Here is a 26,171-nt window from a genome sequence, read left to right as displayed (position 1 = left end):
ATATAACATTTTTATTGTGGTGCGAAAACACAAAATACACTAATACCGGGCTTGGTATATAAAATAAAAGCGGCGGAGGTGAAAAAATAAAACAAATAAAAGAGACGAAAAAGCCTAACGGCGCAGACACGAGCACCCGCCGCCACACGCATTTATTTTATTATATACGATTGTATATTATTTCTCGTATATACATTTTATTACGATTGAAAAGGGAGTTTTTGGCGTGAAAAGGAGCGGAGTCGCGTAGCCGAGTCCACGTCGTCGGCGGCGTGTTTTACGTTCGATTGAATCAATTAGTTTTCAATCCCTTGTTTTTGCCCGACAACAACAAAAGGCTTACGGCGGCGGCGAAAAATAATACAATAATAATAACGAGACCGTTTCGTGTCCGTTTCCGTTGTCGTCACCGCTGCCGCCGTCAACGTTTTCATGTCATGTATACATATATATATATATATAAATTATATATATATATATAATACACATCCGACGCCGCGTGGACAATAATTGCTCATGTTGTTATTTCGCCGGAAAAGCGGTCCGTGACGATATCGTTACGAAGCTTATTCCGCTATCTCATCCCTTTTGCCGAAACCTGCGCGGTCCCGAACAAAATATTTTACGGCGTGTTTGTGTGTTGTCAATAATATGCACCGCGAGTTGTACATAATAATATAATATTTATACGTAATATGCACAGTGCATGCTTAAACAATGTTAGTAGCGCAGATAATCTCGAGTTGTACACACATAATAGGTATACATTGCTGTGCAAGGATTATAGGCCAAAATATCGAAAAAATAAAGATGAAAAGAAAAATAGCGAAACCAAAATAGCGAAAAAAATAAAAGCAAAGTTTATATAATTACGAAATCAAAAATAGCGAAAAAATATTTTATAATAAGTACAAGTATAAAAATATAATATAAAAAAATATTCACAAAATCATAGTTACATTTGTAAAGTTAAGTTGTAAGCGATACCTTTTAAATAATTAATGTTGTCGTTAGTATTGTAGGATAAGGTTAAATTACGTATTTTTTCTGAACAATCTTTATATTTTTTTTTTTGATGTTTTTTGGCACCAGCAATGAACTGTTCCTGTTTAATGTCCTCTAAATGTTGTTGATCTTTTAACACATCGATAAATGTCCATAATGTTGGATGATATGCACCTTAAAAAGTTAATATTACATTATACATTGATACATTAAATACATTGAATTAAATTATAAATTTAATAAAATATTTTAAAAAACTAACCAAGTAATGAACTGAAACCTCTATGCCAACCCTCTACTGCATTGTTAGTCCTTGGCAATAAAGTACTTGCTGATTCGTAACAATTCCATAAACTTATTGAATACTTTGGTAATCTACGACCTTTTCTTCGACCCATTGGACGGCCTACCCAGGTGTCTTCAAAGTAGTCAATAAGTGGTTGCAAAATTTTTTCGTTATCTGTGTAGTATTGTGAATCTATTAATTCTTCAAACGCATCTATCACATGATTTTCTGGTACATATGCTAATGCTAATAAGAGCCGTATCTGTAATGCAAATGTCGAATCTGATATATATTTTTGGGCCATATATTGAATTTGTTGTATTTTACGCCAAATACATTGGGAAAAATGGAAATGGCATCCTTTTTGTTTTACATTTGGAAATACTTCTTTAAATGCATTAATTGATGCCATTTCAAAATCTGACATAATTAATTTTGGTGATAAAGTTGATTTAATTTTTTTTAATTGATTAAGGAGGTGTACATATGTTTTTTGTGATTTATTTGGTAATAAAGCGTAAACAGCAGGTATCAACGAATTGGTTGTCAATACATGTATTGTGTAAATTTGAGTAAAAAGTGTCGGAGTGCACTTAAATGTACCATCAACGAACCAATTATTACATTTTCCCATTAATTCTAGATTTTGTCTAGTAAAAAATATTAAAATACGTTCATCTGATGGACCGCTATCGTACTGCATGAATTGCTTTCCATCTTTAGTTAAAGTATACCTTTCAGGTATTTGGAGGTTAAAAAGTGACTGAGGATTCGGCGGTGCGCAATCATTACGTTGTCGTACTCTTCTTAACGTGTGTTTTAAATTAGATATTTCGGGTAATGCACCTGATATCATTGGATTTAATTGCGATGAAGCGATTATTTGTTGAGGGTTATCTTGTGACGACAATGATTGGGATTTCATTCTCTCGACTTCTTTTTTTACTTCTAACTTGCATATATCTGGAACGTGGTTATGCTCTGAAGGCTCTTTTTTAATTTTATTATCACTTGTAGTTGTTAATCGACCTTTACATTGCATATCTATACATTTCCAATACTTCGATTCCTTGTATATTTTTTCCTCTCTATAAGCATAACTATAATACACGAGTAAAAGTTTATTTTTATTAGATTTAATAAATTCCATAACTTAAAAATCAAATTTTTAAAAAATACAGTTTAAATAGAATATAAGAAATAAAATAATAAGCACAACACTTAGTCAACGATTGTCACGATGTCGAACGTCGTACAAAACTATTTGATGTCCATATAGTATAGGATACGATAGGTATACGATGTACACTATTCACGATAAAAGCGATAACGGATATTACCTTGAGTCACAATAATAATGACTGACTAATAAAGATTATATTATTATCTATAGTTTTCCCCTATTCTCTGTTTAATATTAACTATAAAAACAAGAGTTTCCCCTAAACATTCGATATATTATTTTTCGCCATAATTTAGTTTCGTTATTTTTATTTTCGAAATTTTTAATTCGCTATTTTTCCATTCACTATTTTTTTTTCGCTTTTTTGGCCGGTTACCCTGTGCAAGACTAGTATAAATATAGTATAATAATATTGTATAGGAAGGTACTGCGTGTGCAGTTTGTGTTTACAGCGGTATCGGCCGTAGGTATAGGAGTAGGCGCGTTTTATGATGCAGAAGACTTTGCGAAGTTTGTTTTGCGCCACAACAATAATAATAATAAGTAATTAATAACAATAAAAAAACAAATTGATAACATTTAGTTTGTGTTGGATCTCGGTCCGTGAATTTATGTGAATTTATATTTTGATGTTTCTATAATCCGAATTGTTCAATTTTTTTTTCTTTTTAATAATAATTGACGTCACCAGCCGCTAGTAGAAATATTGACTATTTTACTAAAAGATAAAAAAAGAGAGAGCAGGCAAGTAAGTAAGTACAGTAAATTTCGATTTTACCGAGCCATTGAGTAGATTATAGTAATAGCTGATTATTGACGGATACTCGAATTTAAAGATGAATTATTGTTATTCGTTGAAAAACGGTTCTGAGTTGAGACGGTTTGTTAGCCTATATGTTACTAAGTGCTTAAGTATATTTTATTCCACCTTAATTTTGGTATTAAAATAATTTATTTTACAATTTGTTCCACTGCAGTATTAGATTTATATTATTAACTTATTATAATAGTATCATGTATATTTTTTTATTTAATTTAAATTTCTGTATAAACAACTCATGTCGTGAAGTCTTGTAATAAATTTCAAACTTTTTAATCGAGCGTATAATTCAATGAAATTTATGGAAAAAAATCCAAATTTTTATGGATTGCTCAAAAGAAATGTCAAAATATTTTTAAAACTATGCCAAAGTGTAAAAAAAAATTCAATACTAAAAATGTAAAAATTTTATATACTTATACTGTTATTCGTTTTTGAACAAAAACTTAATAAGAAAATGCATTTTGTCAAAATAAAGAACATTTCTTACTTTTAAGTTTTTGACCTTTCTGAAGTACCCAACTAAATCCACTTTGCTATCAAGATAGTGGAGTATTTTTATTGCTCCAAAAAGCAAAGACAGTCACGAAAAAATACACACACACATCATTGTATAATCAATAATCCATTTCATTTAGGATTTAAAATTACTTGTTACAGATCGAAATCTTATTGATATAAACTCATTACCGCAATAACATGTCCTGATGTGATGTGATTAAATATTTTATTTCAGTAACTAGTGACGAAATCAAATTATAAAATATAGATAAGTGGGTAAAATGAAATATATACCTAAAATAGTAAAATAAAATAGCAAAGTTGAAGAGCTCGCAGAAATTAATTTATTAGAAAGAAAAAGCAAGCATATTTCTTACATAATACATTTAATTTTAAACACATACCTACCTAATGGAGAAATTATCGAGGAGCTTTAGAGATATGAATAAGGAATATTAAGAGACCAAATTGAGTATTCTTTGGTTTCTACGTTGTCTGTCATTCCTGTATAAAATTGTATTGAGCAAATACTTATAAGGTTTAATAATCTCATGTTATATATGTAAACTGTGAAGGGATTAACCATAATTATAACTTATTTATATTAAAACTTAGAACTATCTCATTTTGATAATATATATTAGTATATTAGGTATGTTTTTATGATGAGGTACATTGACGTTTTGACAGTGAAAACTACCTAAGCTACCTTGGTATATGGAAATACATATGTAGTTACTAAAAATATTGATCAGCTTTGTAGAAAATTGTTTTTTTTTTTTAGGTATGATCTGAAAAAATGTATATTGTATTATAATATAATACAATCTAAAATAATAATGCTATAGAAATAATTTCATGTACATCATAGCACGCGTTACATATTATATTATTATACAACAAATCACAACTATATTATTACTATATTGTAACTCGTAAGCGTATAATACGATATTTGTCAAGAAAGCATTAAAGCGATCTTAAGAAATATGTGTACTATAATGTATACATGCATAAAATATAATAATGCATCTATGGAGATTAGAGATCACTGCGGGAATAGATGCGTGTCATCCGGTTATATAGGGTATATATTATGCGTGTAATTAACGTAATACTTCCGGAGCATAAAAAACACATCCCATGCTTATAAATTATATTTCCAAAACGAAATCGCTTGACAACGGTCAATGAGTTTGAGAAGATTTCTGGTTGGTGTTTGATAAGGGACTGCTATAATAATACTACATATAAAAAATAATTTATATTTTAAATACCATTTGTTTATCTATACATTAATTCCTATTATTTCCGCAATAAACTAGCAGCTATTGTTAGGTACTATACGATATGGGACTATTTACGGAAACGTGTGTTGTGTAATATTGACATAATATAGTTTTTGATTTTCGCTGATTATCGAGTGTTCAAACTCGTTTCATCGTTGTTTAATGAAAAACAAAGAACGAAGTCGAGAAAACGCACGGAAAATTATTACGATTTTAATAAACTACGTACCGTCATAACTCTCCATAATCGTATTTGATTCGTAAAACATCGAAACCGACAGTGAAAGAAAATAAAAATCAAACACAAGTATCTACCGAACAAAAACCGAATGCAAGACGTATAATATTATTATCGTCCATCTCTAATAATATTATTATAGATCATCGTGTATAATATAGCATATACACAATCAAAAAATACGTTGTACACAATATCATTGGGCGTAGAGACGGGGCAATCCTCCGATGACACATCCGCTGTGCCGTGCGCATATATAATATAATATACAATATATACATATTATATAATATTATATACGTATATATATATATATATAGGTGTATAACTGTTGTGTTACGATATTGTATATATATATATATATATATATTATTATTTTTATCGTACACAATAACGAGTATATGTAGTGCGACTGCGGGGTTACAAAAGCGATATAATATGCGCTAGTCCTGCAGGAGTGCAGGACGGGCGGCCCGCCGTCGACCGTACAGCGCGTACACACGGGCGCGTATAGGTACGCGCGCACGCACTGGCGGCTGTAATAGCTCCGACGTGGAAATGACGGCGCACGTTTCGGCGGACGTGCCTTGTACAATACGATTTAAACGCGCGCAGCAACACGAAACGACCGCCGCGGTCTCGCACATAATATAATATATTATACGCCGTCGTTATTGTTATTATTATTATTATTTTTTTTTTTTTTTTTTTTTTTTATGAAAGTGCGCTACAATATAATATTGTATTATGTTATACGCACACGCGAGCTGCTATGATGTAATAATAAAGGCACCACCACTTGATTAGAGCAAATTGAACGAGTGTACAAACGTCGTGCTCGTGCAGTATAACATAATATTATATTATAACGTATATACGTGCGGTGTATGCGCTGCAGGTTATACAGCGCGCACGAACCACCGTCCGGCTCTTGCGCGCGCTTCGAATACAAAAGTAATACTTTGTGTGTGTGTGTGAGGGTTTTCGTCCACTAAAGCACGTACGAGCAGCGGAGATAGGCGTTTAAACGGGAGGAAAAACCGCGGCTCGACCGGGGCGAGAGGGCGACCGACTACTTCGTTAACACGACGACATAATAATAATAATAATAATAATCTCTTAAATCATCTGCAGGGCGCTACGTATCTCGCTCTCGAGACTGCACTCTGCGCACCGGATATGCCGCTACGCCAATAATATCATATACGCGAGTAAACTGTGTACTCATAATATATTGATAATGATTTTATAAATCGGAGAGTTCGATACGCGTTTCGTCAAACGTGCAGCGCACACCGTTTACACGATATAATATACACACGATGTGTTGTAGGGACCGCCGTAAATGTGGGCAACGAGAAGAAGATTTAAAAATATAGGTCCGAAGAAAAACATTTGATTTTTCTGCCATGCCCGAACGGAGGAAATATGGTAATAATAATAGTATTGTCGTTGTATTCGATTTGACAGCTGTAAGTAGGAGGTATACATTGCTGCAGATGAGAATACACCGTACGTACCTATAATAAATACGCTTGACGCGCAGTTGTGTGCACGCGGAAAACAGTAGGTATCGATGCTCTCGTCACGTTTGCCGTGTTAATACAAAAAGTATCTGACGTCCAAATATATAGACGGTTCGCCTTCGTATCTGGCCATTGCGCTCGCCGGCCGAGAAAGCAGTGGAGTCACAAAAGGCTTCTCTGCCACAGCCGACTCGAGTTCGAAACGATCGTTCTACAATACTGCAAATACGATGAAAAAATGGAGTAGGTACCTATATGTCATTTGGAAACAGAGTCGCTATACGGATTAATAATAATATTTGCTCAAATCGAGTAATATGTGTTCAATATTATTCATATACGAGTCGAATTTAAAATTTGTACATATCAAAACCGACACCTAAAAATAGGTTGTACTTATACACAGCATTACAATACATCGAATCATTAAGTATATTTTATTAGAATCAATTCCATTTATTTCCAAACTTAGGTAAATCCGTTCGTCGTTCGACTTGAAATATTTCGTGTGAACGCTATTCTCGCAACAATTAATGTAATAACGTAATCGTATTTTGCAGGGACCGCAGCAGGCTAAATTCTATTAAATTGTTATGGGTGCCTATAAGACGCTAGAGTACTCGCTAATAATTCGCGCTGGTAACGACATAAATTTCGCAGTTATCTTCTAATGAATCATTACTGGATAACGATAAATTAAAGTCAACCGACGGCGGCCAATGTTACAACTATATTATGAACATTTTTTCTAAACGGGGCGGGTTCGAGTACTTCTTTCTCTGTATTTATTTGTTTTTTTTTTTTTGCCCAGGAGGCCGTCTGCAGGCGTACGCCGCGTATTTGCGGAGCTATACAAACAATGATTTTGTTTCTGTTATTATTAATGGCGACCCGCTGCGTTGGATTTTTAGTTACACCAGTCATTATTATTGCAGAGACACGCGTTTTCCGTACATTAATACAACGGGCGTTTTCCACCTCACGGTAGGTGTTCCTTCATAATGACAGGGCTGGCTTGTTTTTTCTTTTTACGTTTTTAGTTTTTTTATCTGATTGTATATTTTTGATGCACCCTCCTCCCCGTTCATCAAAGCACACGATATAGTGTATAGCAATACGTTTCAATTACCATTGGCTAACGTCATATTGTGTAAGTATAATAACAATATACATAATACTACATACGACGTACAGTACTGATTACACATTGTACAATTATTAACATCGTTGTGTTTACGTCTATTGTGATTCAATAATTTCAATACGTAGCATAATAAATGTAGACATAACCAAATTAGGTACTATATTAGATATAATTATTTAATTTATGAAGAAAAGTTTTTAAATCAAATCCAGTAAAATAGCTATAATGTATTGCTGTTAAGGTAATATGTCTTCAAAGTAGTACAACAAGGACATTTTTTGTGGAGAAAGTCTAATCAAGAAATATACTCCCATTACAATTTTTTTTCAAATTAAATTAATTTAAATATCGTTTTATAAATGTAGACAGTAGGTATACGTATTTTAAAATATAATTATTTGTTACTCTAAGTCTGTACGTTAGTTTTACTGTGTCGTAGTAATTTTTAAAATATTTTTGAATAGTTAATTTTTAACTCATTATTTCTAGTAAATAATTTAATATACATAAATATGTATATAGTATTTTATTTTCGCTTCGGCTTTTCTCAAAATCTATCCTATAACCTTTTAACGAAAAAAGAAGACCCACCTTCACGCGGAGTCCACCTAAATATCAAACATACTATGTTTGTATGTTTTACAAACTACTGAAGTTATCGATTTTATTTGAACTAAAAGACACATCATTTTCTAAATTCTAATGCGCCTATTTTAGAAAATAATTTGGATATATCGTCTCTAATTAATAATATATTTATATCTTCGTTACTAGAAGAGTTACGATTTTTACGACTACTAAAATTCTTTTCATTTTTATCAATAAGAATATGCGACTCGTATAATATCTAGGAATGCTTCTCAGATTGCGTTGTGAAATTTCCAGTACATTTCGTATGATATTTTCCAATAAAATTTAAACAAACAATTTTATTTTTGTCAGGAGACACCGATAAACTACACTGATCGAATATCCTAGACATAATAAAAACGATAACTTAATATTTGATACAAATAACTTAAATAACTTAAATAACATACAACCATATCTACTAAGAGAGTCAGATCGGAACCGTGGTGAAGTATTAAGCAAAAATGTGTTTGCCGATTAGTCGGCGACCAATTTTTATTGTTTCTTTAATCAAAATTATTTTGACTACTTTATAGAGATATTAAGAATGCATAGTTATTTTTATCTGTACAATGAAAAAAAATCGTGCGACGAGATTGCGACGAATTAAGTCAAAGAGTTTGCAAACGGTAAAATGCCAATATGTTGTAATATATCGTTTTAAATTCGAGAGAGATCGCTGCAGGCTAGTAACAAAAATAAAATAACTACGACAACGACAACCGACAAAAATTTTACGAATGAGAACGGATACTATAAATGATTTTGTTTCAGTCGTCAATAAGTTCTTTTTCAGCTTACACTCCGAGACTTTCACTACGCCGAAAAAAAAATAAAAATCAAGAATCTGAGAAAATTCTTGAACGTGTTTTGTGGGTTATTGCACGAAGCGCACCCGTAAACGGAACAAATCCGAAAAAGAACAGAAATCGGCCGAGGATCGAGAACCGATGGAATTTGTCGAGGCGAGTAGATACGCAGATAAACCGAGTCAAACGGATGTGAGTCCCAGCGTCGTCGGCGTCTGCGTCGCAGATGAACCGTGTCAAACGGAAGAGGTTTGACGGCAGCGGCGACAGTGGCGAGTCGTACGGCGACGACCGCGACGCGTGATTGTCGTCGGCAACGAAGTGGTCGGAAGCTGTTGTACAACACCCTACAACAACCCGGAAGACGTTTGGGAACTGTATTCGCAGGACGCTCAATACTCGCTGGTGAACGGCGACGGCTCGTGGACCGTGGCCACGGGCCGGCCACAGTCGCGCGAGTTCTTCGAAGCTGCGGGTGATGCGAGTGGCAACATCGGTGACGGCCACGGCGATGGCCCACTCGCGGCCGTCCATTCGATTTATACCGTTCGACGTGCGCCCGGCCTGCAGTTCTTGGTTGCAGCGACCACCGAACGGCGTGCAGTGCAGCCGTTCGTGGTCCGCTTAGATGCGCACGGGACGTTCTCGGTGGTCGCGTCCACCGTGCGGCACGCGTGTATCGCGCAACGGCCGCCATCCGCGGACCGTCCCGGCGCCCTGACCGGCCACGCCGTCGCTGACAACCGGTCACCGTCAACCGACCGTCCGGAACAGTGGACTGACCTCCTACAACCGTCCACTGACGGCCCACAACCGTTCTGTCCGCCGCGGCCGTCTAGTAACCTAACGGCGTCTACTAACCGCCCAAAGCCGTTCAACGACCACCAGATTTTCGTCGGGCACATGATATAATATTACCGTCCACAACGTCTGAGGACTTATCTCAGACGTTTGCTCGATTTGTGTCGAGTGTCAGCGTCAAAAAGCGGCTTCGACCGGACCGGTAAACAAACTGTGAAGTAAACTATATGGTTTTGTCACATTTGGTGGGCCCGAGGGCGTTGGTGCCGCACGTGCCGGAAACACCGATCACGTTGATCAACTGACACAGGGCACAGGCCCAAACGCCAGTGACGCCAATGCATCCTCATCCCTCATCCCTCGTCCTTTAGCCGCCGCCGTTAGGTACAGGTAATTTATGAGTCATAAATTAAGACTTATAAATTGAAATTATTTAGGTAACCATAATTTTATAAGTAGCTGACGATGAAAAATTAGTAAAAGAGAGTATAATATCTATTCTTCGACTTGAAAACATTTCAACATTCAACGACCTGAAACGAAGATACTTAATGATTCATACACCGTAGTGACACTCGTGAATATGAGGCGGCGAGTTTCCTTCCAGAACCAACACTTTGAAGAACGATTTCTACGGCGAACGCACGCATGGAACAACGATCGAACCCGTCGAAGTAACGGTCATAACGAAGTGACGATGGACGACAAACACGCGCCGTTTAGTTGATAGAATTTATCAACTACTGTTGACACACTTCCGGCAACAACGGGCGGCCGACTACCAGCGGCCTTACACGCGGTTGTCAACGTCCTTTGCCACCGGTCACATAGTGTCTCTCGTGAAATTATATTTTTATTTTTTTGTCTCTCTCTCTCTCTCAATCGATCTACCATTGCGATTGACCATAAAAAAGTCCTTTTTAGGACTATATATAAACAAAGTCTCGCACCCACCCGGCGCGCCTGTTCGAGCGTTCGATCAGGGCCGCTCAACCTAACCACGACTTACTTAAGACCGCGGAAAGGTATTGCGGACTCATCCCAATTGTACATAATTGTATAATAAGTGTCCCACATATCATATTATTATAGTGGCGTCTCTACAGGTCCGACACCGTTCGTCGCGGCACGGCTTATTCAAGCTAGTCGCGCGGTTCTGATTAAATTTACCCTCCACACATTGTTATATTATGTTAATTGGCAATCGATTTATGATATTAAAAATAAACGTCCTACGTGATACCATAAATTGACATTATAAATAATTTATAAAAGTTGCTCGCCGAATTCCGGTGTACCGTATCATATTATTGCAGACAACATTTGATATTGTAGCACTTAAAATTACAAAAATAATAAATAACTTTAAAACGATGAATTACTAAAAAAAAAAAAATGCTTATAATAATAGAACTTAATTATGGTATAGTCAGTAATTTTTTTCTGAATAATGCTAAATCTTAATTTATAAATTTAACGGAAAGTTCATCATAAGTTGTTCATATTATTATACTAATTAAAACAAAGGTAAGCAAGTGGGTACCAATTTGCTGTATAATATATGTTAAGTGAATTACTGTATTAGGTATGTTTAATTTGAATTCTCAAGTCCACATATTCGTATACTTTTAATAGGCGCGAGTGGTATAATAATCGTACATTATAAATAATAATAGGTACGTAATACATTTAAACGGAATATTTCACAAATTTTAAATGCGAAAAATAAAGTTTTTAATTTTAAATAAATATACTATTAGGCATTTTAAAAAAATTCACTTTATTTCGTTATATTATAATCTTTATTTTTACCTGTATACTATATTTTACCTACAGCAATACCATACAATAATAATAATAATAATCATAAACGGGGACGTAGGTACATACTATATTATATAAGATACAATGCTGTACTGTGCAGACATTAGAGTACTGCCATCGCTTTTCGCCGTCGCAGCGGTAATTGACAGTTTTTCCTGTTTTCTCGAGAGAATTTAACAACCTGTCAGCAATATTCGGTTTGCAAGAGCGGCGCGTTTCTTGTCTGTACGATGATTATAATAATAATAATAATAATAATAATAATAATAATGTATACAAGAGGATGATGTAATATTATATACACATATTTAGTCACGTTTACTGTCAACCGGCCACACCACGACCAGAAAAATCGCGCACAACGACGCGTCGTTATAATGATGATATTATGCCGCACCCCCGTCTGACGATACTATATAATACGACGCTAATGACTGCCGCGTGCTCCCGAAACGCGACACGACAACCGTATGTGTTATACCACTGCACCATAGGTACACATTAAAATAATAATACTAAATTTATTGTACCTATGTGTTGTACATTGTACAGATGTATAAACTTTGGCAAGTGGGACAAATAAAGTCGGTTTCCGACGGTACGGTCTCTTATTAAGGGCGAGTCGGCGCGCGCTTTCGTCGTATTTGCAGCCTATCGGTTGCACACAATATTAATTATCACTCGTGTTATTTTTCACGTTTTTCTTTTGAAAAATTCAAGGTATACGATACAAAAATGTTCGAATTTTAGTGCTGTAAATATTTTTTCCACTACACAATCAATTTTTTTTTTTACTTTTAAATAACCAACGTGATCCATAAAGTTGTTTTTCAGATTTATTATGTCTTAATTCGTAAAAAAAATGTTTATAAAATTAATATTCTGTTCCGAGAATTAATTACGAACAAAAAATTAAACAAAAATGTATAGTATTTTCACACATAAGAGGTAGGTGCACAAAGTAAGTCAGAACTTAATTTGGGATTGAAAGGGTTAATACATCCTTTAAATTGTAAAAAAAAAAAAAAGACAGTTTTGAAGAAAAACTAACTTATTTCCTGTAAGTAAAAATATATGTGTCGTGTGATCGCTAATAATCTTATAATCTAAAAACGTATAATCATCTTGTCAATAAAATGTATTATTCAATCATTCCAAATTAAAATTATCGGATAAATAATGAAAACAATAAATAAGTTTTTATGGAATATATCGCCATATCGGTATCATCAAGTTAGGCGTGAAATAATTTTAATACAAATCATGACAAATTCGAGATTGGTTACAAATTTCTAGGCTCATTTGTAGTACACTACTATAATACAACGTATATTTCGATTATATATATATATATATATCATGTATGTACCTATCGCGTAGTCCACTCATTGTTGTTTTACATTTACGTAATAGCGTTTTTAAACAATATAATATTATACAACACAAAGTGTACTTAAAAGTTGATAATAATTATTACGTGTGTTGTATATATGTAGGTACAGATAGTATGATATATTATACCATACTGTTTAAGTGCTTCCCGTTCAAATTGCCCGCCTGACCACGTTTACGATTAAACATATTAAAACAATTATAGCTGACACAAGCGTAATAATTAATCACGTATATAATACAGATTAAAATTTTATGTACTATTATAAAATAATGTAATATACTATAATAAAAGAGTGTGTCATCGTCATGAACGAGTAGAGTGGGCAGTTACATACAGCGGTATTTATTAAGTAAATGGAATTTTAATTCCACCCGCTTACTGCAACATTGTTGTCATATTGTTGTATATTTATACATTATACACTAACGATGTATAATGTATATAGTATATATATACAAAAATATGGTATGTATTAAATACGCGATCGGTTGTCAATCGCGCAGCTGCGTTGCCACTAGAGATCGACGCAAAATATATTATTATGTTATACAAAATGACATTATTTAATGCAGTTCCCCGTACGAAATTCGATCATGGTTTTGATTCACTACAGTGTATATTATATTATATACACATACGAAATGTATTTTAAATGTCCGATAGACGTCACTCGTCAGTATACAGGGTGTATTTTATGGTATATTATTAAATAACTTTACATATTTTTATCTTAAGACAATATATTTTTATCACTTATTAAAAATCATTACCAGTCATAGTATACACTTAGTTAAATAGTCTAATACAAATCAATACGATTTGTACGCCTCATTGAGTATTTAAAGCAACAACATTTTTAACTTTTCCCTACATTGAATACCTCTAACAATCATCTAAGCTAGTCTTAATTTAGATTCTCTTGTCGTCAGACGTAGCTTTACTGCAGTTTATAGATGTATTTTTTGTACCCATTGCATTTTCATGTCTCATAATACCTTTCACGCTTTTCCTCTACATTCAAATCCACTGTACTTCTTATAGCCATATTAATATCATTATAATACCTATCGTGTCACCGAAGGAGAATATAACTCGTTAAATAATTTTAATTTAATTTATATAAAAATTTTATATCCCCCAAATGAATGTTTTTTTCAAGTTTATAACTTAAATTTTTAATTAGCGTTTAGTTAGTTTTCTTATTTTATTTTAATTTATTATTTGTTCTAACTCGAAGTACAAGCCAATTTATCAATATAAATTGAATTAGGAATCTTTATTCAATATAATACCATGTCATGTATTATATTATGATTACATTATATATTATTGTGTTAATCCCTCGTGTGTGTATACATTAGTGAATAAATAAATACAAGTCTTGTTTTTATAAAGTTATGTATACATGATGTACCTACATTATGTTTACCTACTAGGACTAAATTTAGTGGGGGAGTACGTTGAAAATATTATGGTTAATATTTCTTTTTTTTAAATAGCCCAGGGGGGAGGAGTTATACTGTTCGTTTGATTTAAAAACGATTTTAAGATAAATCTCATGAAACGGATAGACAATATTAGTATAAATCTAGAAAATGTAAGACGGGGCGAAGTGAGGGAGAGAGAAAGGGACGTACTCATACATAAAACAAACAGCTGAGTTATTTAATTATATAATAAACATATTATTTATCTATAAATTAAACATTAAACAAATTCTTGAAAAAAAAAAAAAAATACAAAAGCATATACTCAATGAAGTAGAAATAATAGATGGAAGAGGAAAGTATATGAAACCAAATCATACGGCATTAACTAGTTCAAGAAGTTCCCCCGATTAAATTGTAAAGACTATACATACTCAACAATTCGAATAATGATGTAAAGAGTTAAATAAAACCGATAGTATAATTATTGATAAAAACCATATAAAAAATACTATTAATAAAATATTTAATGACCTCAATAAGAATACGTGTTTCAATCAAATTATAAAAAATCTATATGTGTAAATATAAGTATTTAAAGAAACTTTGGTTCTAATATTAGTGATCCAATTTAATCAATATTGTTGTGTATCTAGAAAATTAAATCAATTTTTAAACTGTAAAAGAAATTTCATGGATTATCATATTATTGTAATCAATCTAAAAACTCCTTATACCAGATATAAGCTTATAGCTCAGTCGGTGTACAGCTCTAATTATTATTATTGTTATTGTATTAAAATTGAATTATACATATACACGGTAGTAAATAAAAAAAATACGTCCGGTAAATTTTTAAAAGTAATACTTAAAGCATAATAATATTCTTCGAGTGTAATAACACCTACATGTGTCATCATCATAGTCGTTTGGTCAAAAATATAACATTTTCTGCGGGCACAAGTGCACAATAAAAACGACATAAAAAGCTCTTATCGTAAAAATATGCTGGCAACGTCACCGTTTTCTCGTCCATAGTGTACATAATATAGTCGACATGTATATTAAACACATACACGGTTTATTGCGTGTAATATTGCCTCTGTAGCCGGTACGGGGCTGTTGTTTTACAGTCGAGTGTCTCGTCGCATGACAAGAGAGCAGTCTGTCACTAATAATAATAATAATAATAATAATAACGAAAAGCCGATCATGTTGATCCCAACATTGGAGTAATTGAGTGCCGGCGGACCGGGTCTATTATTATGGTCACGGATGCGTTTTCCTCCGCCGTCACAGCATCCCATTGTTTAGCGCCGCCTCCCTTTCGCACCGCCCGCGCCGCCCGCCAAACCTTTCAACACACTTTACAGCTTCTGTGTGTACTTTACACACAAAGCTTTTTTTTTTTTTTTTATTATTCGCTTTTTGTTAGCTCTCGCGCGTAGTGGCCGTCGAATCGTTTTGTTACACGCACACTATACGTATATTACAATACAAGAGAGTGTATATATATATATATATATACATATTATTATTATACTGTACATATATAATGCACATGTAGGGTACATTGCGAACGTGCTACAACGGATCCCGAAGATTAGGCACGAACCGCTCAAACGGACGGATCCGCCGCGAAAAATAATAATAAACCATTGTTTCTTTTTTTTGTTGTTTTGTTAGGGGGGTGGCGACGAGTGAGACGCTCTTTTTCTTATCACACTTATATTTTCGCGCGCAAATGTCGCGTTTCATAATGTCATCGGATAAAGTACGAACACGAGTGTGCTATACAATATATATCAATCGCAATTCGAAACGAAGCATAAAGAAAAACAATAATACCATTCATCGTCGAATGATATTACAATAATAACAACATTATATATATGTAATATGTAGGGCACGAGAATAAACTATACACAATTTATTTCTATACGACGTAATTATATCATACAAACAATAACACGATACATAACATACATAACATAAGTACTGTTACTGCGAGTAAATTTCATTCAATATCGTATAAAATGTTTGTCAGTTATTGTTTTTTTATTCTTTATTGAAACACATCGTCGCGATTTTAATAACAATTTATTTAAATATCTTATAATTTGTTCCGTGTATAGTAGACATGTAATATGTATAGTTTACGATATATTTTATTATATGCATGGACCTTCGACTTCAATTACATTTATTGTTTTAGATATATATCTACTTTTAAGATTTTATTACACAATAGTATCTAAATAAGGATAGGGTCAACAGCACTGTGCTCTGTAATGCGAAATTATAAATTATTATGAAATTCACACTTATTAATTCGACTTTAAAAATAGTGTTTACCGTTAAACGGATTCCGACGATACGTATAAAATATAACACCATAGTATTTTAATGATAAGAATATGATTAAGCATCTCTAGATATTAAGACAATAACAGATAAAGTATAATAAACCTTTGTTTAATTTAGTTTTAAATATTAATATAATTAAGTGTAAGTGTTGTACAATATTTGTATGCTATAATATAATAATGATTATTCATTTCGGTCAAGGTAATATTATAAAAGTTGTTGATTTATTTTATACCAATAATGAAACAATAATAATCTTGTCCTTGTTTATTACTGAGGAAGACATTTTATTGACCATTCAAGAGAAACTAATCAAAACTTTTTTTTTTTTTAGATATTACACAATACACAACAAGCATTACATAAAACTTCAATCACTTAAAATGTTATGTAATTTATTGAATTTATTAAAGCAATGTATTTTAAAAATATTTTTAAAATACTATGTTGATTTGCTATTAATAGAATAACGATTGATGCTTTGTTAACTTAAATCCTCTTTATAATAACGACATACTATATTGGTGCAAATTTGAGTTTATAATTCATTTTTATCGTTACGTATACGTTATAGTTGTTATTTTTATACGTAATCGTTTGGTTTTTTAAATAATTACGTTAAAGAGATTTATCTCATCGAACAGAAGTTTAACGTTTAAGTACCTAATTTAAATTATTTAAATAGTCGTTTCTGATGCGGATAAGTTTTTGGCTAAACTAAATCAAGTAGATAAATAATATAATATGAGTATGCAATCGTTGCGGTCTGAAGGAATGTGTTGCACAAGCATTGCCGTGCAGGAAAATTATTATGTCGTCGTTCTCGGCCTGCGCATACTTGACGGTATGGTACGAACGTATTCATACAATATCAGTATCGTAAGCCATAACTGTTGAAATTGAGTAGGTATATAATATAAATGTGTGTGTGTGTGTGTTTTATGTCATTAGAAAAAAAAATCTACCGCTCGCTTTCGGCGAACTGCACTCCGAGAGCCGCCGCTACGTGCGCCACGGGGGCAACTGTATCAAATTAACTCGTTCGACATAGCGGAGTGTAGTACCTGGGAAGAGAGAGAGAGAGAGAAACGAAAAATAATAATAACAATAATGAAATATAGGTGTATAAATAGGTGTCGAAGACGAAAATTGGACGGCGCGACCTGCGAACACGCCCCGGAATTAATAGGCCGCGCGAGACCGGCAGCGGCGCGGTAGGTAGGTATATACTGTAACGCGACTACTATATACGCGCTATTCCTGTACACACATTATTATTACTATTATTGACATAATAATGCGAGCGTGTAATAAAAATCGGCTGCGGCGGCGTCGAATAAACCCTCCGGGTCGGCGCGGCAGACCACCGGCCGGGGCGAAACGAATATCCCGAAAAGTAAAAAGCGTTTACGCCGCCTGTAATATTATTATTATCACCGTCGTTGTCGTCGTCGTCTTCGTCTTCGTCTTATACGGCGTGATACTCGCGCACACGTTAAACGCTGTATAATAATATACGTTATAATATGCTCGCGTGTACCCCCATGTAATATAATATTTTATATTATAATATACTTTACGCGTTTATATTTACGGAGGCACTTACCGCGCCCCGGGGCCGTCGTCGCCGCCGCGCGGAACCGATTGACTTTAAGCGGCGGCCATTGTTCGCCCGTCACGAAAAACTAGCGTGGTCTTACCTCCACCACCGTCGCCGCCGCCGTGTGCGCGATGTGCGTGCTGCGTGTTCCGAGAACGTCGTCGCAGTATCCTCAGGTCTTCGCTCCTCCGTCCCCGCCCATACGACATAATACACGCACACACACACACACACACGCACACCCGTGTATAATGCACTTTATTTTATTTTATTTTTTTTTTCGTTTCGTTTCCCTCCTCCCCGCGGAACGCGATGACCGCGGCTCTCGCTCTGCCGAATTTATTATTATTTGGTACACCTACAACACCTACGTTATTATAATATCACGGTGTATTGCCCGTAATGTGTATGAAAAAATAATAATAAAATAACGTGCCCGTCAACGCGGTCTATAACCGTTTTTACTGCGGGCTGCACCCGGTCGGTCGCCGCCGCGTCCAAAATTATATTGTCATGCCTAACTGTAGGTGTCCCGCGCTGCTGCCGTGGCGGGCGTCACGGGTCGACCGTATAGTAGCTGACCGTGGGTTAGGTATACGCCTAAATAATAATTGATAATGTGCGTGCGACGGCTACTTAATATGATATCTCAGTGTGTGTGTGTGTGTGTGTGTAGGTATAGACGGGCGCACGGCGATCGGTAGACGCGACGTGACGGCGGCAAAACTCGTTTATTTCACAGCGCGAACGAAACCCTTTGAACGGGAAAACCGGCAAACGACAACGTAACACATAAATACACGTATCTGAGGTAGGTAGGTGGGTACTTTGGGAAATTTATCGATGATGTTTCCGTACGCGCTTAAAATGGCTTTTTCCCGTCCCTGCAGTCCGCGATCACGCTCCAGACGACTGACGATTGTTGGGCTCGGTCGTCTTCGACGTTCGTGGACTATACAATAATATGTAATAATACGATTGCGTCTTTGCAAGACTTCGTTTGTATTTTGATATGCACTGTGTTTTAAATAGTATCCACTGTATTCGGTACGGTTTTAATTACTTTAATTTTATAAACACGATAATAACGTACAGTAATGGACTCTTAAGAATTACTATAAATTATTATATATAGATATGATAAAAACATTCGACAGTGGTACACGTCTTGTACAAAAGTATCTATAGTGCCGTGAATGATCGTGAACACACGTTATTCCGTAATACACACATTTGTGATATGACAAGACGATACGTTTTAAACGGGTAATCGATATAATTAACTGTTGACGTACAAAATATATTTTTACTAAAAATCAATAATTGTGAGACATCTCATAGACATTTAGTTAATAATGTTTTTTTTATGAAACGCGAATTCGACATATTTTAGTCACAACGTTATTCAACCACTAACTTCCATCGTTCCAGATTGCATAGTGGGTGGTATTGTGAAGTACAACGAACGGATTGTTCCGATGAATAGCTAACAATAATGAAAATTTGTTCTTATAGGTATCACTCAAACATGAAGACGATATCGTATAAATACTGAAACTATCGTAGAATATTGGCTAAAAATCATCTATTAACTTTTTTAAACGTAGGGGTATTATTTTATTTATTTTTAAAAACAAAAAATATTCGATCTGCTACTCAGTAACCAATTGATAAATACCTGCAATAAGATAAAACCATAAAATTTAAGGACTAATTTTTACACCTACCCTAAAATACACACTTTTTTGGGTGCAACCAATCCATGCCCACAAGTCACACCGCGAAACAATATATAATAATAATATTATTTTTATTTATTATTGTTATCGCGTAACATGACGTGATGTAGGTATAATTAATATGTATATATGTCTCCATAGTGCAAAAACCATGTCTCGCCAGCACCTAAAAAGTGTCAGCTGTATAATATATTGCAACGCCGTCGAGTTGAAAGTTTTCCAGTAGAGTTGGTGCAAATAAACCTATCCCAAGCAAAGAATAGAAATTAGCGAAAAATCGAAAAAACAGTAATACACACGCAGTTAAATATATTATATTATTGTATGTTCTATTATATATTTAGATGGTTCGTGTCGTGAACCTCCGATTTCGGGCCCTTTCCACCGTCTGCACTCATAATAATGTGTTACATGTCGGCGAAATATTGTTCACGTTATTATACATTATACTACCTATACATATATACCTACATAATATAATGAATACCGGCTCTTCTGTTCGGGGTTCAGTGCAGTGCGCACGTCACACGTTCGGGGTCTTCGTGTTCGCTGGAGTGTGTGACACATGTCCACGCGGTGATCGCATGAATGCGATGATACGTTCTGGAGTTAATTTCTCGACGTTTCTAGGGGGTCTTGGTCGCGCCGTTAAACGTGTCTGTCATTCCGTTTCTCTTGTACGTAAAATATGTATCTGTGTGTACGAGTGCGAAAAATCATTTGCAGTACGACAAAAAAAAAAAAAAATAATAATAATAATAATCTAAAATTCTACTTGTTAACCGGCTCTATACTACACACACCAGGATATGCGCTCGTCTTTTGTCGAAGAATAATATTATAATGAAATCTAAAGAAGTATGACCGGAGAAGGGGAAGGGGTAAAGTGGATTTGTTTCTTTTATTTTTTTTTTTTTTTGCTTACAAACACTTTTTCCCCTCTTTTGATTTATATATATACTTCTTTATAATATATATATAGATATAAGTAAGCGCTCTCTCCTCGTCTGTCAGTCTTCTATTCGCGCCTGCCGACTATACGACGAGGGACCACTTCGCTACCAGCCCCGTTCGTATCTAACCTATATGTATAGGCGAACCAATCATTATTTTGAGTAGCATCTTCACTGGAGTACTGGACACGATTGTTTTGTCCTTTGGCGCGTACGCGTCGTGTACCCAAGGTAGCCGTCGCTGCAGTCCTGTCTCGAAACGGTCGTTAGCGAAAACGACGACGACGAGCCTTTTCCCGCGGACGAGTGTTCCAGTCGAATGCGCACTTAAAGTTTATTTGTTGTTATAGTTATTATTGTTATAACTATGTATATAGCATAGACGAGTGTGTGTCCATCGTTGCATCTTAAATGCAAATCGGTCTAGTGAATATATAATTGAGTGCGAAAACTACTTCGACCGTAGCCTATATATTATTATATTTAGTTTATAGCTCATTAAGCACGCCGTGCACATTAACGCGCGCGATGCATACATAGCTTAGCTACACTGCAGTCTACAAAATATTTTCTCTACATTTAATATTATATTGTATTATTTGTATACATGATATTAATATTTATTATATATATATATTGCATATCTAACATTGTCTTATACGCTTTTGTTGTTTCAGGCACGTTCCAGACCACGTGTCTATATAAATTCCATCACTATAAACTACTACTATTATGTACATCTACGTCGCACCACTTATATTCCGACAAACTTTGTTAATTCCGTCCACCCCACACGCTGATGCCAACTCCATCATCCGACATGAGTGTTATTTCTACTATTCGCCTTCCGAGTTTTCTTTTCTATTACAGTCTAAACTTTTACATTCATCCATTGAACTGCAATATTTTTGTTTAGAAATCACTCTTACATCAACAATATTTTTTGTGATACCTGTACATTGCATCTGATTGTACCTATCTAATGTGCGTTGTACTACTATTGTACATTTGCACTTCATCGCATAGATAGGCCATGATATCCAAGATTGAATATAATATGACATTCTGATTTTTTACAGTGAACATGTCAGTTTAAATAATAGATTATAATTTTAAAAATATAATAAAATGGTATCACGCATATTGACGTAACACGTATCCATTAACATACAAAATTACAAAATACAATTTCAAATTTAAATCAGATAAGTCATGATTTGGTGTTTTTATCAACGATATCATATATAACACATCGGTATTATTTTATATACTTCTACGCTGACCGGCTAATAATAGTATTCTTGCTTTAATAATATGATATATATATTACTATATCTATATATATATATATATTTATATTATGTACCTTAATTGTGTGAATATAAAATATATGAATGCTATGACAAGATAATTTATTAAATATTTTTTAGCTCGTGCAAATTTGCACCATAATACAGTATAGGTTCGGCTTGTTAAGTCAAAATCTTTTTTTTTTGCAACCTAATCAAATTGAATGCACATACATCGACATATAGAGTAATTGTATTTCGGTTTAAATTATTATATATTACATTCACTTGAATACAAAACGGCTATTGATAATTTTTAATATTACAAAATAAATATTGCGTTAGTTGTTGCAGGACATGTTTCATAAAAATGCACTTCATAGTTGATGTAAAACGGAAATAAAAACATAAATATATGATCAAGATTGTATTTACATAATTTTGTTGATTGGTTTTATATTTTATGTCAATTGTATACAGTGCCTAATGGAATTGTTCGTTATTTAGTTTTAAGTATCTCTATACATATTGTATGAAATTGAAATAATAATTATTCACCTTAAATTGTTAACTCCGAACGAACTACCTGCAGTATTTCATTGTGAATAGCTTCTTAACGAGTTTGTCTTGACTTTTGAGTACGTACTTAACAATTATTTAGAAGATAGAATGTGCCTATTCTATTATATTAATCAGAAAATATTTATACATTAAATATGTATAATATTATGTAAGTACTCTCTAGATAGAATATAAATGGTATAATAAAAAAATCTTAGGAATAAACCGTGTATTACTGTTCAATTATTATTAAAAGATTTTATTTTGTCATTTGATTGAAAAATCTTACATTTAAAACATTAAAAAAAATGTCAATAAAACAATTAACGTTTTACATACAAATAAATTCAATGATTCAAATCAACCGCAGCACAAAAATATTCTACTATTATAGTTTGCAAGCATAAACCTTGCGCATAAATTCAAGGCAAGTTATATTAGGCTTATACAATTTCACAGAGTGTGTACTGTGTACTTCGATTCGAATAATAAACTCTTTAACCCAACCCGCAGTGTTGATTCTATAACAATAATAATTTAAATCTCGCGCTAATATTTTCGTTATGCAGCCGAGCGTTGTTTGGTAGGTTGCGTTCCAACTGCAGAAACGTCCGTCAATGCAGGCTACGACTGCAGAGATCTTATTGTGCGTAGATTTAATCTCCTGCTCGACACTTTAATAGCCATCAGCGCTGTTTATTGCATTAGACATGTGGCACGTAGGACGTTAACACAATAATAATAATAATAATATAATATCACATCGTTGCCGAGTATAATAATAATAATAATAATAATAGTATATTTCCCGTGAAATGCGGGTAAAACTGCGTGCGACAAAGTGAAAGTAATTATTATTATATTGTTATTGAAGCTATGGCCTTTTGTAGCAGTAGGTATATAGTTTATACGTCGTTTTATTTATGCAATACACACACACACACATATATATATATATATATGTATAGGGGTAGAATCACGCTGTTTTTGTATATAAATTTGTTTGTGAACTGCCCCGGGGCCAAATCCGACGTATGGACTGCACTTTGTGAATAAACGGACGGAAGTCGGACCAGCCAAATAAATGTTATTATTACAGGCTGGTATCATTATATACCAGGATTTGGATGGCTAGTTCACGATTCTGGTCAATCAGACTGGCACGAATCTCTTTTTATCGTTTTATTTAAATACAATTTGTAAACTATATATCTCGCATGTGTGTATATATATATAGGTAAATGCAGTATATACGTCGTGTTTAATGCCATACGTACCAGAGGGGGGTGTCTCTGCGGGATTTATTTTTTTACTCCAAAATCGTGGAAAAATCACTACGACATTTTTTTTTTTATTATTATCAAGTTTTTTTTCCTGCTAGAAAATATTAAACGAAACGGCTGATTTGTAAGAGGAATAAACAATAATGGTCCGTTTTGCTTCGGGCGAGTACTTCGCGTCATCAGTTTATATTACATTATAGTATGTTGACGAATTACGCACGACTATTTTTACTCACAGCTGGTCCGTTTTTGTTTTTTTATTTTTTTTTTTTACGTGTCCCATAACTACGCTAACGATCCGCCGTTTATATAATAATATAGTCTAAAACCGCATGACACCAACTGGCTTCGAGAACAAAAAATCAATCCGAACCGATTGGTGTGAGAAATAATGTGCAGTAATTTACGAAGCAGTCGTCCGTACTAAACGGTATTTTATTATATTATTACTTATATATGACTTTAACATGAATACCTACATAACGTGTGGCTAAGATCTTAAGGGTCGTTATAAAATAATTTCTGAAATGTCGTAATTTATTACCTACATATAATATATTAAATTATATTGTACTTAGCTGATATTTAATAATAAATTATTAAAATATTTATGGTATATTATATCTGTAAAATAATATTAAATATTAATGACGTTGGTTTTAATTTGGGAAATAATTCTACAGTTAAGTAAACATTGTTCTGTTTAGATACGTATCTAAAATACCCTGGGTTGTTAGTTAATGACTAAAATGAATACGCATATTTTTATGCAAGCCACAAACATGTTTTGAATCTATCCAATTTTTAGGATAACCAATCATTATTGCTTAATCATTCATAACAGAGCTTAATTGAGTGGTGGAAATTCAAAAAGTTTTATTGCTATAAAATTTATAAAATCAAATTAAATATCGATTCTTTTGAAAAAAAACGAAGCGGAATTAAGTGGTGGATTCAGAATAGATCAAAAGAACCATTGTATAGTTAAATTAAAATTTAATAACACTGAATTAATGACTGATTAATCCAAAAATATTTTTTTTCATATTACATAAAAAAAGTATTTAAGTAATGAAAATAAAGTTAAGAAGGCTTTTTTCCGTTGTTATGGGCCAGAATTTGCTAGAGACTTTAATATATTATTAAGTATATATCAAAAAGAATTATTTCTATAAACTATATTCTAAGGTTATGACTATTTTGCGTTTTGGATTAACTATTTTTTTCTTCTATAAACGCTATTTCATTCAACAACACAGACAATAGTAAATTTTGGCGTAACCTAGTATAACCTACACAAACTATAGTGTATTCGTTTTGAAATAATTCTTTTTGATGTATATAGTTGATTTGGTTGATGCCATTCGAATATTTTTAAGTAAATTTCAACAAATAAATAATATACATATACGTATATAAATAGCGTTATTACTTATTTAAAAAAGTGAATATAATTTTTTTTTTTTTTATTATTTTCATTATAAATTGTATTTATCGGGT

The 26,171-nt window shown here is 33.6% G+C and overlaps 1 protein-coding gene across 1 annotated transcript; it reads right to left on the bottom strand.

The window, feature by feature from the left end:
* Nucleotides 1-955: 955 nt before the first annotated feature.
* On the bottom strand, nucleotides 956-2,523 carry LOC112599838. Its single transcript, XM_025346910.1, has 2 exons — nucleotides 1,268-2,523; nucleotides 956-1,179 (listed from the first exon to the last, which is right to left on the bottom strand). Exons 1-2 carry the CDS (start codon nucleotides 2,439-2,441, stop codon nucleotides 956-958), a joined length of 1,398 nt encoding a protein of 465 aa, XP_025202695.1. The 5' UTR covers nucleotides 2,442-2,523.
* Between the last annotated feature and the right edge of the window lie 23,648 nt (nucleotides 2,524-26,171).

The sequence above is a fragment of the Melanaphis sacchari genome, unplaced genomic scaffold, assembly GCF_002803265.2.
Source record: "Melanaphis sacchari strain LSU unplaced genomic scaffold, SCAv2.0 Contig55_pilon_pilon, whole genome shotgun sequence".
NCBI lineage: Eukaryota > Metazoa > Arthropoda > Insecta > Hemiptera > Aphididae > Melanaphis > Melanaphis sacchari.
The sequence above is the reverse complement of the archived record's forward strand: the minus strand, read 5'-3'. Positions and strand labels throughout refer to the sequence as shown.

Excerpts from the sequence above, each read along its gene's own strand:
- LOC112599838 (XM_025346910.1), bottom strand. The coding sequence starts at position 2,441 with ATGGAATTTATTAAATCTAATAAAAATAAACTTTTACTCGTGTATTAT. Across the intron at positions 1,180-1,267 it reads AGGTTTCAGTTCATTACTTG|GTGCATATCATCCAACATTA; the intron begins GTTAGTTTTTTA and ends TAACTTTTTAAG.